This window comes from Plodia interpunctella, chromosome 6, assembly GCF_027563975.2.
Source record: "Plodia interpunctella isolate USDA-ARS_2022_Savannah chromosome 6, ilPloInte3.2, whole genome shotgun sequence".
NCBI lineage: Eukaryota > Metazoa > Arthropoda > Insecta > Lepidoptera > Pyralidae > Plodia > Plodia interpunctella.
The window spans coordinates 1,076,103-1,093,118 of NC_071299.1; the positions used below are offsets into that span (position 1 = coordinate 1,076,103).

The 17,016-nt window shown below is 33.9% G+C and overlaps 1 protein-coding gene across 3 annotated transcripts in view; it reads left to right on the forward strand.

Annotated features, from left to right (window-relative positions):
• The first annotated feature begins 637 nt into the window (after positions 1-637).
• Positions 638-17,016, forward strand: part of LOC128670661 (netrin receptor UNC5C-like) — a 58,456-nt gene continuing 42,077 nt past the window's right edge. For 2 of the 3 annotated variants that reach the window (XM_053746500.2, XM_053746501.2), the window contains exons 1-3: positions 727-866; positions 9,082-9,161; positions 14,056-14,622. In XM_053746500.2, coding sequence (XP_053602475.1) covers positions 9,101-9,161; positions 14,056-14,622 — 628 coding nt within the window. In that variant the 5' untranslated portion in view covers positions 727-866; positions 9,082-9,100. Of the gene's footprint in view, positions 867-9,081; positions 9,162-14,055; positions 14,623-17,016 lie in introns of all 3 variants that reach the window. The other variant, XM_053746502.2, reaches the window with a different exon arrangement.

Sequence of the window (17,016 nt, forward strand, 5' to 3'; positions counted from 1 at the left end):
AACACAATGCAGTTGTAAATTTTTGGGTTCTTAACTCCACAATGTTCCCGTCATTAATCTATGAGAAGTCCGTTGTAACTTGAAGCGGGGTTGGGATCTTTTGTACCTGCTTTGGTCCACGGCCCTTTGTGAACCCCCTGACATGTGCGGGGCTACGACAAAAACCGCCTTGCGCAATATTGTCTGTCCCAAGATTTCTCGGATGATGTGAAAATAATACGGAAGAATATAAAACGCAATATCCCGCTCGTGGAAAGCTTATATTTCATCCAATTCCAACTCGCGGGATTCTAATCTAAGAATCTTTTAAAATGCTTCCCTGGTCATATTGCGGCAAGTTTTATTACCAATCAGCCGAATGGTTTATCTTTTTCCAACTTTATCGTTCTATTTTTATAAATGTCACCCGCAACCTTTACTTAGCTTTTTCTAACACGTCGTTTCTAAGCTTGACATGCATTAACACTTAGATCTGTGACGCGCACTTTTTCTGTTCGATCTCCAGATGTGACTGCATCATTAAAATCTTCTACGGATCCAAAAAGATCAAAAGTTATCTCCTCGGTTGGTGAGGATCCCCCTGCGCCCGCACCTTCCCCTTTGTTCCCTGTTCCCCACTGTTTAGTTCAACTACGGCAGTCGAATCGCGCCGCTGGCGGACGTCGGACGCTAGCGGTCACTACTTCGCGAGTGTGAAAACAGTTTTCGTTCGTTTACATACATGAAGTGAAACTTTCAATTTGGTATCCGTGCGATGTGACTACACCTCTTTAATAGCTTGTTGTGATTAACATTTATGGATGTGACAGTTTGATTTGTTACAAAATTTCAGTGAGCTTTATGTTTGTGGATTGCGTTCTCTCGGTGTAAGTTGGATTATTGTGCTTATTGGAAGCTTTTGTAACTTTGTAATAAAGTATATAATTCTGGTAATATTTCCTGTGGCGGATTGTGCTGCTCCTAATTCAAACTTTTTTGTTTTATGATATCCCTCGGAATTGGTCAAATTCGTAAAATTATCGTGTTATTAAAAAAATGTTGCAGCTAATTCGAGATTTAAGAGGAATGATGATAAACAAGAGATTAATAACGATACACTTACATTACTTTTTTGCGATAAAAGAAGCCAAGTTATATTCTTCCAGGATAATCAAACCTAGATGTAGTTCTGAATGATACAATATACCGACATAATCGTTCTTCGACAAAAGAAGTAAAAAACATATGATGACTAAGCGGGACCAAACATTTAAGAGGTTTTAACGTTACCTGTTCTAAATCTCTAATAAAACTTAGCCACGAACCATTTGGAGGTTCGATGTCATAAAAATTTATTACCTAGTACTTAATTTGGTTATGAGTTCAACATTCCAAGATACGAACTAACAACTTCTTCGGCGTGAAATGTAGTTCGATGATTTGATTATAATAGGGTTGTATTTCGGTATTAAGAAGAATCTCAAATTAACTTTAAATTATGAAGTTGTTACTACTTAAACTTAATATTAAAAAATCTAATAAATTCTACAAGCAATAAGATTCATTTTTCAAAACTATTTTTCTGCATATGTATTTTGCCAATTGTGGCGTAAAATATTATTCCACATCAAAATGAAAAAGTAAATTGCTGATTTTATGAACGGTAGCCCATGTGAGCCAAATTAATAAATTAGTAGTCTGGGGAAAGATATGAATCATGAACTGAATCTGAAAAAAACTTTTGCTCCAATATACTTCTCATAGACAATATAAAACTTCCCTAACTTTTACCACAGCAAGCATGTGAACACAACAAAAACGCAAAAGAAAATAAACACACAATGGCTTCATGACAATTGACACACATCTTTGTCAGAATCTCTAGGAAGCGCGGTAGCAATGATGGGAGAAGATGCTATCTGATAAAAAGCAACCGCTCTGAAGAAAAATAGGCTAATGACATTCACCATTATAATGCTTCGTCACGTGTAGCAGATAGTTTTGGAGATTAGGTGAACCAAGATGACAGATTTGAAGTTCAAATAGCATTTTTTTCGTGACTCCGTAATAGAAATTTATGTAGACGATTTGTTATTTGATGGCATTTAAATTGTTGTTTCGGTTAATTTAAGTACGTATTTTATTTTGTTCCGTTTGACATTATAGCTCAGGTAATTTTTACACCTGAATCAAATTGAGTTAATGTTGACAAACTACAGAATTAGGTTCAACGCATTTGTTAGTTATCTGTTTATCACGCCATTCCTTCTACAACCCTTTTATTATTACAGGTGAACACATTTTGAACGTAAATGTAATTATGATATATAAATATATACATAAAAATGTACAGGACTTCAACATGTCAAATTAAATTTTGTTTTTCTTTCACAAAATCCGTAATAATAGTAGAACTAAAACTGTAAACACAAACAATAATTGTAGTTAAATTGTGAGCGATGTCTGAACTAGGAACAGGAGCTTATACTTATACTTAGGTAGGTATTTCATCATTTACAAAGCCAAACATGTTTACCATAAATAATTGTATAATTGATAAAAATTTTGGAAAACTCACAAAATCAATAAGAGTTTTAAAACTTTTTAGCCCAAAACGACCCGTTCCATTTTATGGCATCCTCAAGAAAGTGTCTGGTTTAAGAATACGCAATAACATCGTATTCTGAAGATTATTACGCTTTTATCATAAAAAATAACTACCCTTTAGTTGCAGAGTTAAGTGTTGGAAACCACATGTTTTAACATTCCAGCTGTTAACGTAAATGCGTATGGTACTTGATTTACATTTTTATTCAATTTATTTTATTCGATAACGTTATAGCTGTGTTTGGCTATTAGGACCGAAGACTCGTCGGAATTTTTATTTTTGTAGAAAATGTTTGGCGTTTCATATTAAAATTTTAGTCCTGAGGCTTTTAAATTTTATATTTAGTGCGCCTAAATACCTTCGTAATGTTGTCATTACATAATACAATAGATAGAATCAGCAAGAAATTTAACTGATTAAAAAAAAACTGAGGTAAAAAATAAAATGCATTAAGTACAGATTTTTAAATAATTAAATATATAATAGATAATATTAAATATCACTTCAATTTAATTCATCAGTTTTATTAATTACGCGATTTTGATTTTCATCAATAAAAATAAATGTTGATCTATGATAAACTTATAATCAGGTAAACTTATTAATTACAAATTTGCGACGTCATAATTACTGTCATACAAGCACCATATATATTTTGTTTCTGACTTAAAAGAAAAAAGTATGAAAACTATTTAGAAAATAGCCAATTAAAACAAATACAAAAAGTGATTTATTATTTTTATCCGAGATATAAGTGATATTTCCCATAGGGTTTCTGGTTTAGTGAAACGGTTATTACCGTGGTTCCAATTTAACTATCCTATTTAACAGATAGTTCCAATTAAAGTACTAGCTAAGTGGTTGTTAGCTGTTAAAATTTATTGTTTTGTGGTTATGGAAATCATTTTAACTTTATATAGTATCAAGTGACTTTACAGGTTTTAATGTGGTTTTAGTACAGTCACACACGAATATAACCAAATTCTTCGCAAATTCGCTTCTATTTTATAGCTGCATAGAGATTTGAACAGACAATCTTTAAATGCTGTGTACTGTACCAGGACAGTTACGTACGTAAATGTTATTTTCATTAAATGCAAATTACTTGCACATCTTTTTATGATATAGTTTTATAGTATCAAATAATTATTTTAATATTAGATATTTAATATCATTTGTAACTAATTATAATAAATTTTGATAAATAATCATATTCTGAATTACAATTTTGAATTATGTTTAAAAAACAGAAAATAGAAATGACAGATTTAAATATAAAACATTCTTTTTTTAAATCGCTCAACTTGCTAATAAAAAACAAACACTATCAATCAATAACATTGAGAGCTGACAAAACCAACAAACTATATAACAACCACAAAAAAACTTTTGTACCTTTCATCATAGCCATGTTCAAATAAAAAGTGATGACACAGCGGATTATCGTAATTAGTCGTATTATAAGAAATTCAAAAGGTATCGGATATTCATGACATGCCTGACCTTCCTTTTAATTTGTAACCTTCGATTGTGTATCATTTGGAATCGTAGTACAGTCCGCTGAGATAAAATCTCAAATGTTAGTAAGTAAATGTACAATTTGTTATACTCGTACAATTTCCATCTCTATGATATTAACAGAAGTAAAATGTTTGTGCAATAAAATTTTATCATATTAAAATGTAATTAAAGTATTTGTATCGTCCAGTTACGCACCATGTGCAACATTTACGAGATTTACGTATATTTTGTGATTAAACATAATATTCACTCTTTGAGTAACGTAATAATGAAAGTATACAGGTTGTAATATCTTAAAATTTAAGTAGCTCTAATATGACTACTGTAAATTAAATTGTAATAACTAATTTACTCTAATTTTTATCATTAGCTCTTCGACTATTTTGACAACAACGACATGAGCTTCGTAAAACTAATGTTAATAGGAAAAATTGTTGCAAAATGGAACCATTTTTTGTTCCATCCAGGAAAAAAGTACAGAAAAATAAAATTGTCGACGAAAAGTTGTTGAAAACTTTTGTTTAACAACTTTTGTTCGCGACTGTACTGGTATTGATTTCCCATGGAAATATCGAGCCCTTTGAGGTCAGCTGCAGTTAATTGAATTTTATTTCTCTACGTGGCTGGCCATACTTACGAGAGTGTGTAAATTGTGGAATTGATACAGAAAACGTGATGTTTGTCAAGCAACAACAAACTTATGAGTAAATGAGATAGCGAGATAACAACTGAATTTGAACTAACTTGAAGCGGTGGCGGTGTAATGATTAAGACGCACGCCTGTGGATCGGAAGGTCTCAGGTTCGTATCCTGCTCGTGCCATATGAGTTTTTATACCAATCTGACTCAGTAGTTTTCATAGACCACCTCTTGCTTCCTGTGAAGGAAAACATCGTGGGGAAACCTGCACACTGGTGGAAAATTTAGTTCGCTAGTGTGTATGCGACTACCTGCCATTAGGTGGCGGTAATTAAACATAAAAGTCATGTCACATGCCTTTAGGCGACTTGAGCGAAATCTGACACCAGTGTAGTGTGTTATTGCTAAATAACGCACTACACTGATATGCAAGTGATTGCCAACATAACTATAGTTAGTATTTTTTTTACAAGTAGGTGTACAATACATATATTTAAACCTGTTCTGGAAAAATTCTTGCGAGAACTCTTCGAATAAAAGAAAACTCACTTGAAAAAACAAGTCCAAATTTAATTAAGAAACCGAAACACCTTCACAGATATTTTCCTCAAACTCCTAAACAAACGGTATTAAAAGTTTCCCCGTTGCTCTAATTTCAGCAAACAGTCCAATGGAATAATTAAATGGTTAATCAGATTCTAATTTCCAAATCGAATCTTAAACCGGATTCGATTTGTTTAACTTTTCATTAGCTTGACGACTTAAATCGAATACACAACGTCGATAAACTCGACACTTTGTGGAAATAATTTTGGAAATTCTGAACACAATTGAACGTTAAGACTGTTTATGGAATGAATAAATTTCTTACATTTGTTGAACAAATGCAGTTTTAGGTATTACAATAAAATTTTGAAGTTTAGATGTAGATTATATAATAAATAATAAATATATTAGGACAAATCACACAGATTGAGCTAGCCCCAAAATAATTTCGAGACTTGTGTTATGGGATATTAACTCAACGATACTATATTTTATCACAAATACATATATAAAGAGAGACCAAGACCCAGGCCATCAAGAAAAAGATCATTTTCCCTTATGACCTGACCGGGGTTCGAACCTGAGACCCCTCGGTTCAGAAGCAAGCACTTTATCACTGCGCCACCGAGGTCGTCAGATAAACCGAAAGAGTTGCACAAAGACTGGCTAACGTGGCGTGTAGTAGGACCACCATATATTCTCCCATGGATGTCATACTAGGCGACTAAAAGACACATGGCCTTGGCGTCTGACAGACAACAATAGCATTTCCAAGGGGGGTTAACGTCGGTAGGAGACCGATAGTATTAATATGACTTCTAAAAACTAATTTACTGACTCGATAAATATAAAGAACTAGCTACGCCCCGGGGCTTCCCTTCTGTGGGAATTCGGGGATGAAAAGTATCCTATGTGCTATTCCAGATTATATTCTACCCGTGTACCAAATTTCATGATAATCCGTCCAGTAGATTTTGCGTGAAAGATTAACAAACACACATACATTCTCGCAAACTTTCGCATTTATAATACTAGTTGTAGGACTAGTAGAATATAAAATACTCTCACAGGATACGCAAAGAATGTAATGAATCATGTTAATGTGTTCCCATTAACACTAATCTTGTTAATCTCTGTTTGACGCGTGCTATCTCACTCGGTATCGCTGGTAGATTAATTGCTAAAGTAAAGTAAAGGATATTAAATTTTATATACAAATTTTATTTATTTGTAACATATTGCTTTCATGTAATCTGCGCTAATTATTTCATTTAATGAGTCGAATTATACGTGCCTTGCATGGGATGAGTCGACTAAATATTTAGTAATAAAAACAAATTTTAAGTTATATGTCGATTGTTATGAAATTTGATATACGAGTGGAATATAACCTGGAATAACACATAGGCTACTTTCTATCTCGAAATTCATACGGGAGCGAAGTCCCGGTTATATTTGCGTTTATGTAATTTACAAAAATGTTAACAAACCATAAGGGCGCATTCCCATTGCTTAGTTGTGCTCCGTTGTCTATAGGGTTTGACATGAGTCGGCGTACGTCGAAACTTCATAAAATTTCTCATTTCATCCTTGTTGATCCGTCGACGGTTGTCAACACGACGCAGCGTAACTGACGCGCTTTACTGCCTATTTGAATCAAAAGACAATCGCTATATTGGAATCACAGTGCGCTGTATAAATTACAAAAACAAAAACTATCTTATACCTACAGACGTGAGTTTCAAATAAAATTCGATACAGGACGTAACCTAAGATTTAACGGTATTATATTTTGAAAGCGGCTTGTAAGCCACAAGTTCTTATAATAATAAGCCCGTTTATTTTTTCCCAAATGCTTTGTAAGGGATCGATTAGATACGCTAGAGACACCAAATGTCGGGTAACCATAATGGTAGGTTTTTACTTGACTTGCTTTTTTACTTTAATATTATAATTGTCTATATGATTTTGTGCAGTCAACCATTATGTGTGGTTTGTATAAAATAGGTACATCGTATACATGCACGCATTATCTAATACTAGTTTTGCTCGCGGCTTCGCCTGTGTGTTTTATAATATTATTGTACAGTTGATTTACTCATTCAGAAACCTAAAATAACTTGAAATATTTTAGATTTTGATAATATCATTTTCCTGTCCCGGCTTTGCTTGGTTAAATACATAATAAATTATACTCCTAAACCTTCCTCACATATCACACTATCTATTACTGAAAATCGCATGACAATCCGAGTAGTAGTTTTTGAGTTTATTGCGAATAGCCAGACTCGACAAAGGACTTAATTTTATATGTACAAGTATATTATGTATTAGGATTTAACGCCAACATAGAAGTAACTTTGACTACATTATATTTTACTAACATAATTAAAATATTTTAAATTTTAATGTTGAACCACGCAACAACCGCAATACGACCAGACGGTCATCCCAAACTTTTTGTATCATTGCCAAGAAACTTTGCCGTTTTGTTCTCATTCCGGTCTAGACTTGAACAAAATATTATCTATTTCAATTTTCATTTCATTAATTCAATGTAAAGAGTTTGTATTTAATTAACATAATAATTGATGAACTTAGAGTGGGTTGCATCAGTGAACATCGACGTTTACTTTCACCTGGAAAAAACGTACAGTACGCCACGCCATTTAGTCTAAACGTCGGCGGCGGGTTAATGTCAAAACTGCCTGGTGCAACGAACATTTTCTGAAAATTATAGTTCCTTAATGCTATGTTTATTTATCATATAAATTTTGTCAATGACAATATTCTAACGTAATCACAAAAACTACATTTAGCTCTTTAGAAATTTATTCAAAAAAATTAGTTTCACATAGATATTTTAAACATATCTTGGTAACAGTTCTAAGATACAGATAAAGTAAAGTAAGAATACAACAAAGATAGAAGTATCTATAAAATAGTTCCAACATAAGGAAATCTTAAATAGTGAACTATTCAATATTTGACAAGACAAAGAAACTGGACATAGAAAAAGCTAATACAATCACACGAACATGCAAGTGCCAGAGTGCTCTAAATACGATGTGTGTACTCTAAAACAAAAAGCAATCACCCACTAGGAACCATTGTCCAGCTAAGCAATGCCCTCCATACAGTTCAAATATTGGCCAACTTTCATTGGATGTTTCTTTTGGCTCTACACTGTTAGCTCCTCTGTTCATCATGTAAAATCCTACTATTTTTATAAATCCGAAAAATTGTAAGGATGTTTGTGTGTTGTTGAAGAAGAGTAACAAACTCTTCTTTCACCCAAAATCTACAGGAGATTGTTATGAAATTTCGTACACGGGCAGAATGTAACCTGAAATAATAAACAAGGGCTGTTCTGTTCCCAATTCAAACTTTTATTGGCTGGAAGAATAACACTAATATTGAAACATACAGAAATCCTTTTCGATAATTAGTATTTTTCTTCTACAGTTTAAAGCCTATTTTAACCCCCGATGCAAAAAAGGGATGCAAAAAAGTTTAACGTGTCTGTGTATCTGTCTGTGGCATCGTAGCTCCCAAACGGATTAACTGATTTTAGTTTTTTTTTGTCATAGGTAATTTTATCCCGAGTGTTCTTAGCCAAGTTTCATGAAAATCGGTTCAGCCGATCAATAGCTGTAGCGAAATGAATATTGAAAGCCCCCGTCTTTCTTTTCTTTTTTTAATGTTTCTAACATATAAACACGTTTCACTAGAGCGTAATACAGACTCAGAAGAATCAAACCTTTGCTTAAACAACGTTATTGTTTTAGGTGATGCGTGCACAGTAAGATGGCGTGGGGGGGGATACTTCTCCTCTTCCTGGTGGTCGCGGCCGCGGACGGCAAGCACGGTGAGTTTATTAGCTCTTCGCCCTAATAGCTATTAAGACGGTATTAGCCTGTTAGAATTGTTGAGAGTTTTTCGGGTCATAACGATTTCTATTCGCCTTTGGAATGAAGTGGTTATGTTTGGACTGGTCTTTAAAAGTTTATAGAAATTCCATGGTTGGATCATAATTTTGGAATTCATGGAAAGTACAATAATATTTTTATGTTATTTCGTTGATTCAACAATTTGAAGACCTACTATTTACATGTAAAACGAAAAATTTAGGCAATGTATTTACTAGTATATACTTATTGTTATATTATTTACTATTAGTACATACACTTATTTCGTCATGTTACGATTAAATATATTTACGAGAATCAAGATATATTTGGTATAAAGAATTTTTAAATTAAGACTTACTCAAACAGCCAGAGTAGCGTAAAATTTCAAGTTAAACACCTTGTAAGAGATTCATCTTAAAATTCAAAATTCCCCGAAGCACGAGTGAGAAACATGTTCAAAGTATTTTTCTTGTAAGTGGCGCTCCTTCCTAGGTAATAAGAGGAGCATAAAATGAATTTCTCTCCAAAACTGCTATGGGTAATTACGTACGCTCCTAAGAACAAATTTATTGTAGAAGAAATTTTTGTACAAAGAAAAGTTCCAACATTATCCATGCTCGAAAAAATCTAAGAGGGTGATAAAAACGAGACACTAGAGTTTGCACCTAATCTTAAATCAGATAACTGAAGGTAGGCAGCAAAAAAGATAACTGTCACTGGCTGGAGAGACTCGTGAAGCCATCGTGGCGAAGGCACAAAATTAAAAAAAATAAGTGATAAAAAGGGCGATACAAGAACGCGAGTCGATGAAGCAAAAAATAGCGCCCGTCACGATCTGAGTGCTACTTCCGAACACGACAATCCCATTAAAATGCTCCTCAATATCTGGTCCTATTACGCAAGCGTATATAAGTACACAAATTCATTTTTATATGAAAGCCAGTTTCCTTTCAGTCTATTTTATCAACGAACATACAACAACTCGTGAGTTTATGTGATATCTTCTTAAGTAGTTACTAAACTAGAATAGATTAGTACTTGGTTCTTAAAGAGAATTCAAAGAAGCCGACGCCAATACATTTTTTCTTTAACACCCAACAGGTTTTATAGGCGTTTGAACTTTGTGCAAGTTTTAGTAAGTACCTAGTTATTATACTATGACAACAAAGATAGAACTAAAAGACGATAATATCATCAATGCAAAAATTGAAGTTCCATTAGCGATGAAATAGGAAACGACCACTCGAGCACACCTTCAGCTGCGTCAGTGAATGAAACAGAAAATAATAGCGAAGGACTCCCCGGAGACGCCATTATAACTCGACTAACAAAGGGATTATCTTGTTTGGGAACCTCTTGACTGACACTCGACGACTCTTTGTATGTATCGTGTTACGTTTCTAGTAAAAGGTGGCTATTCAAGCAGTTTTTGTGGGTGTGGTTTTGTGACAATCTCGCGACAGGGGTGAGAATTTGTCGGTTTGTCTCAAAGCCGTGTGTTAATTTTAGATCTGGGCTTTTTGCACCTTGCTAATGCATTATATAAATCCAACCGACCGGCCAGTTTTTCTATTACAATATTTTATGATGAGGTAAGAATACGATTCGAATATGCTACTTCTTGTGCACAACGCCGGACTCTGCTTTTGAAATGAAAAAGATGTTTCCTATTTTGAATTATTTTATATAAACGACATGAATTTAAATCACTCATGTTTTATGGTTACGTGTGATATAGCATGCGTATAGACATTTATCGTAACCTTCGTTTACTTTAATATCTTACTGCATTTATGAAACATGAACGTCGTTTTAGAAAACGACACTAAAATTGGTACTTAATGTCACATGTCTCTGCCATGGCTCACATATGGCCAACTTTTGATTTACTTTCGGTAACGTTTCAAGCGAAACCCTCCGCCTACGTCTCCATTAACTAGATCGAGTGCATCTTTTTATGTCTCCCTTAGCGTTAAGTGCATTTACGAGTAAACTGCATCAAGACTGAACGTCTTCGGCTGAACGGATGCGAATGCACTATGCTTGAAATGTTTTATTACATCTCCGAACACATTTATCTGAAATCACGTATTCTGCTCTTCAATGTTTTATTTATATAAACCCCTTAAAGTTTATCTCACACTCAAAAAACAGAACAGTTTAATGTACGATATCGCTGCATTAGTAGATTGGTAAGTTTTATTTGTGGCTCGAGAGCCACTCAGGCGTTATTGGGAGCATGTGTTATGTTTTAGAGATAAAATGTGTGAGCTGCTTTAATTTTTAATTGATGCTATTACTCAAGCATAGTCTCGTAACTATTACAAAATTGTCAAACTACTTTAAGAATAATTGAATGAAAACAGAGCAATGTCCTCGATTGAAGCATCTGACAATTCATTACGGACGTTGATTAAGCATAGCTCATCAATAAAGTCCTTCTCTATCTCAGACAGCATCGATCCAAGCCTTAATTATTTGGATGCCGGACAAAATGACAGGAGGCGGTCTGCTCCAAACTGTTAACGACGGGATGACGCCAATTCGATGAGCTCTCAGTTTGTTTTTAGATCTCGTTAGTAGTCGACTCAAGAATCCGAACATTCATCAGACTAAACATATTTCACTTCGTGTCGTGGCGATAAGGCATTTCTCCATTTACATTCATTTCGTGATTTCCTTGGCGCGTGTCTCTTTTGATGACGGTGGTATTTTAAAAGTAAGATAATATGGTTTGTTATTTCATAGAGTTTGGATTGTAAATATTTATGATGTGGTGAATGAATGTCGACATATTAGAATATTTCTTGACCCTAAGTTCATCATTATAGCAGTACAAAAAATCTGCGACACATATAATATAATATATAATTTAAAAGCATTTCGTGACGAGCCTTCACCTGTATTAGATATGCTTCTTGTAATAACAGTACATCTAAATAGAGTTTCGTCAAATGCCAAGATAACACTTAAGAAGCGTGAACTCGACTCGATATAAAGGACGACCTACATTACGAAAGTTGATTTGAGACACTCACAGACGCGAAAGCACATCTCAATTCGACAGTCGGAAATAACTCAATGGAATACGAGATTAATTAAAATTCGAATGAAACGATCGAAAAGAAAGATGATTACGAAAGTAGCAAACCAGTTATTAATCCAATTGGTGCTAAAGCAATTAATACTGTCAGAGAAAGGTTACACAATTCAACGGTGCTGGGAGGTATGACGGAGGTAGACACGGGATAAACAGACTATGTATAATGAAATGGCTGCTATGCCTCGGACGCATGACAGAATGTGTAATTGACTTCATCAGAATAAATGAGTATGTGACAAGAAGTTACATTTTGAATTATCGATCGGCTCGTAATTAAGTCATGCCTTGCTTCCTGTGAGTGTAAACATGTACCAACTCCCATGGTTCATTGGATGCCATTAAAAATACTTTCTAATCGAATTGATTTAAACCTGATGAGATATATCGATACAATCTACATATGGTTTATAACATCTATAAATTCGTGGTAACATTTGAAGGCATAACGAAATGTTCAAAGTCGATAAATAACCTTTTATAAAAATTACCTTTTATGAGAACTAATAACAGCGACATTCTAAATGTATAGAAAATTATTGAAGCAAATAATAAAATGACACACAAGTCTACAGCGGACTGATATTCCAATCCAAATTTATATTTTCATTTTCGAGAGTAAAACATGTTCTTGGATAAATTATTAAGAAAAAAAATACAAAGAACTAATTTCAGGATGGACCTTTAGTGTTTTAAAGTATTAAATAAAATAATTTTGTTATGAAATCTTAATGAATTGAAAATACCAACTCCAACTTAATATAATATTCAGCTTCCCTTGAAGTCATTATAGAACGTATCTCCGTTTGCGAGATATAGGTCAGTAACACCTGAGGACGCTCCAACTAAATTGGAATTTTAATGATTTTAATACCGCGGTTGCTAAGCACCGCGTCGGGAGAAAATCTTTCGAAACAAATCCTATTAAGGAAAAATAGATCCAGAAAGGAAATAACGGGCCCACGAAAACGGAAATAGAAATAAGCTGAACGGAAGTGAAACTAATTAAGTTATCCACGCTTCGGTGTTGCGGTTATTTTCGTACGTCTTAGAACAGTATAGTTATTACTGTCAACACTGTTGAAAGTGAAACGTGTACTGATAGCAATTTCTGAGCAAAATTCTGTAGGGAACTTTAAATTTAGAAGACAATCAAATCTAGGCAATGTTGTATTGAGTTAAGGTAATGTTTCGCTTGTAGATAAATTGGTTTGTAAGTAGGGTGAACGGCATGCCCAAATATCTATCTTTCGCGTGTAAATAGGAGTGAAGCGTTAAACCAGGTGCTTGAGAGAAATCGATGTCGTGAAGAGGGTGTGTGTTATTATGACAGTTGCTATTTATTTGTAATGACGTGACGTATTCTACGCTTCGAAACTTGATGTTCAGATTAGAACTATTAGCCCCATTAAATTTTATATCGTTTTAAATGAATGACTAAGCTGCTGAGTTGATGTGCAGTGATTTACTGATCTATAAATATTTTATTGCTTGCAATGTCCATCAAATAAGGTTAAAACGTGCTGTTTAGTACATTTGCGGTTGTCGTAATGAGTCAGACGAGAAAAGGGCGTTTTAATAAATCGTATAATAGAATCATTAAATTTGATGACTATTTAGGATTTAAATCTACAATACTAGTGAACTCCATTTATCTTAATGTTGTTCATTGTTCATTTATTTATAAAAATTCCGGTGTATGTTGTTAATAGACAATTAAATTTATTAAAATACATTTATATTTGTTACAGATGCATCTAATGCCACGGAAGAACATAGTACTGCTGTTCCAACACCACCTATACCTCTGCGTCCAGAATACGCACATCCAGCAGGTGTAGAAGCTCTAGATCCTTACAATTCAGAGAAGAATCGCCCACCGCCACACCACAGAGATTATTTAGAAGAAGATTATGATCACGAACCACACAAAGAGGATGATCACGAAAATAGAGATGAGACAGACGAACTGCCGTCTTTGTCTGGAGATCATCTTCTGCAAAGTTCTACAGATGATCTCCCAATGTTCTTGCTGGAGCCTCAAAACGGATTTGTTGTTCGAAATAAACCTACCACGTTGAGATGTCGTGCTGCAAATGCTTTGCAAGTGTATTTTAAGTGCAATGATATGAAGTCGGAAGCCAGTACGCAGTTCGAGTTTGTTGACCCACAAAGTGGAGTTAGGATTGTTGAAGCAGAATATAATGTTACTAGGGATCAATTGGAGGACTATTTCGGTGATAGATTTACGTGTACGTGTTTCGCTTGGAGTAGCAGAGGGAACATTAAGAGTCAGCCAGCCGTGCTTGAATTGGCATGTAAGTATTCTAATTTCATGTCATTTAAATTCTTTCATATGGCATGGGTTCTTTGATATCATTTGTGTAACAAGTTTAGGCTATAGCCAAAATTATTAGGATTTTTCTTTCATTTGTGTGTAATAAGACAAATTCGGATTGTAACATCAGTCATCAATCATCAACAATCCCAAGTTCTCAATTCATTGTCACTGCTTCCTGAATTAATAAAAATAAAGATACTTAAATATAAATATCAAAATGAAGAGCAGCTATCACTGCTAATAAACCTATCAGTGCGTTCGTGTTATGGGCAATATTAAAATTGACGAGAAAACGCCATATCCGGTGCGTGGCAGCTACGTTTCATCGCAAGTTATAATTCGAGGGTTTCCGCAGACGAATATAGACTAACCCAGATTACGCGTGTTTCCTCGCGTGTCAGTTATGTTTCATAGCGATTAGGTGTAAAAATTTCTAAATGGTTTGGAGAATGTTTTATGTGATTGTCGCTGCGGCATTTTTTTCCATAGTTATACTTACAAATTTCTAATTCGTAATTTATTTTTAAATAAGTGTAAGAAACGTTTTTTTTTCTACCATACTCGTTACAGTTTTATCGTTTAGCTGTCAATGTTACGTAAAGAGCTCCCTTGCTTTATATATACCTCGAAACTTCATCACACAAAAAAATATCATTTAAATATTCTAACACATTTCTACGTTTCGGAATTACAACCTCATCCGAAACGTTACACAACCCGCCATAAATCTGAAGAACGGCCGACGTTTATTTAATATGCAGAAGATTTACCTCCAGCGACCATTGAATTTAATCGCCTTGGTAATGGAATGAACAATATTAATGGCTGCGTATGTCTTGGAGGTGGTAATTGCTTCTATTCTGATTGTACCAATTTATTTTACATATGAGAACAATATAGAATTTATTACTACTACAATAGACTTATGTCTATTGTACATTAAGAGAAGAGTTATCACTACTCTTGCAATCGATGGACACGGTTTTTCAATAAAATTATACGTGTAAGTGCAAATAGTCAAATATAAATTAATTCAATTAAAATTTGATAGATTTTCCAATCCACTACAATAGGAGAGCTTCTAATTTAGTTCTGCTTATAGTTGTATCTTCGTAAACAAGTAACAAAGAGAGAACATATATGCAATATCATGTTGATAAAGCTTCTGCTTTATCGTCCCGTGGGTTGACATGCGTCAACCCACGGGACAAGGTCAAGACGAACGATAACTATTCTAATGATACTCTTACTCTAGTATTTTTGTCTGTATAATATTACATGTAATTTCTAAAAGCTTGCTCGTGCCAATTAATAATCTATTGTTTATGATTTTATCATATTTACTTACTTCCAAAAAAGTTTATAATGCTTACACTTTTTAATTTTCTCGCTCTCTTCTTTTACATGTTTTGTAATTTACTCTTCTAGTTTCTGAGACATAATAGTTTGATTTTATAGTACCTAAATAGTACCATCAATATTTAAATTATGATCAATTAAATGTTGCGCGCTGGAAAGTGGCGCGGTACTGTTGTGCAGTGTAAGTCACGATTGTTTGCCTCCAGCTAATAATTTTCTGTTTTGAAATACAGACAGTAAATGTACCTAGTCTATATTTTATGTGTCACAAGAGTTATGATTATGCTTTGACTAAATATTAGCCCTTTTCTTAATTTGTATTAAATCATATTTACAAAATCAGTCATTGCACAAATTTAGTTGTTACAAATACATTGCTTCATTCTTCATGAGACTATAGTAGCGCTGGAATTTTTGATTTCTCTGTAACTGTCTGTAACTGTAACTCTCACTGTGACTAAAATTATTAAGGTTTTCGATTTCCTTAAACTCACGCTTCGCACCTCTCATGATTTTCAGAATAACGGTAAATATTCTATTTTTGACAGGACTATTGGAACTATCTAACATTATGGATACTAGCAAAATACATGGTAAAAGTTCGATCACTTATTATTGTTTTTTCTATCCTTTTGTGAGTGGGTACAAGCGTTATTTATTTTACGTTCATAACAAACAATGAAATCTTCAATAGCACCACATTTCCATCCACCTCATTGTCAGGACGGAGCTCATAAACGTCTAAATATATACGAAGATTCTAATTGCGAGAGAACATGGAAACTCTCGCTCTAAATTTTATGCCTGACAGTTTTAATTGTGTACGCGCTAAATATACGCTTAAGTGGTGCCTATGTCGCTATTAACGATACGGAATAAGATTCTGTAAGTCTTTTGAGATTTAGAGGCATAACATGTAGGGTGGTTGAAACTCCGATTTGTTATATTTGTTTGGATTTACTCAATAGAGGTAAGAGCATTTGTCTATTAAAAAAGTAGGAGATTCGTTTTA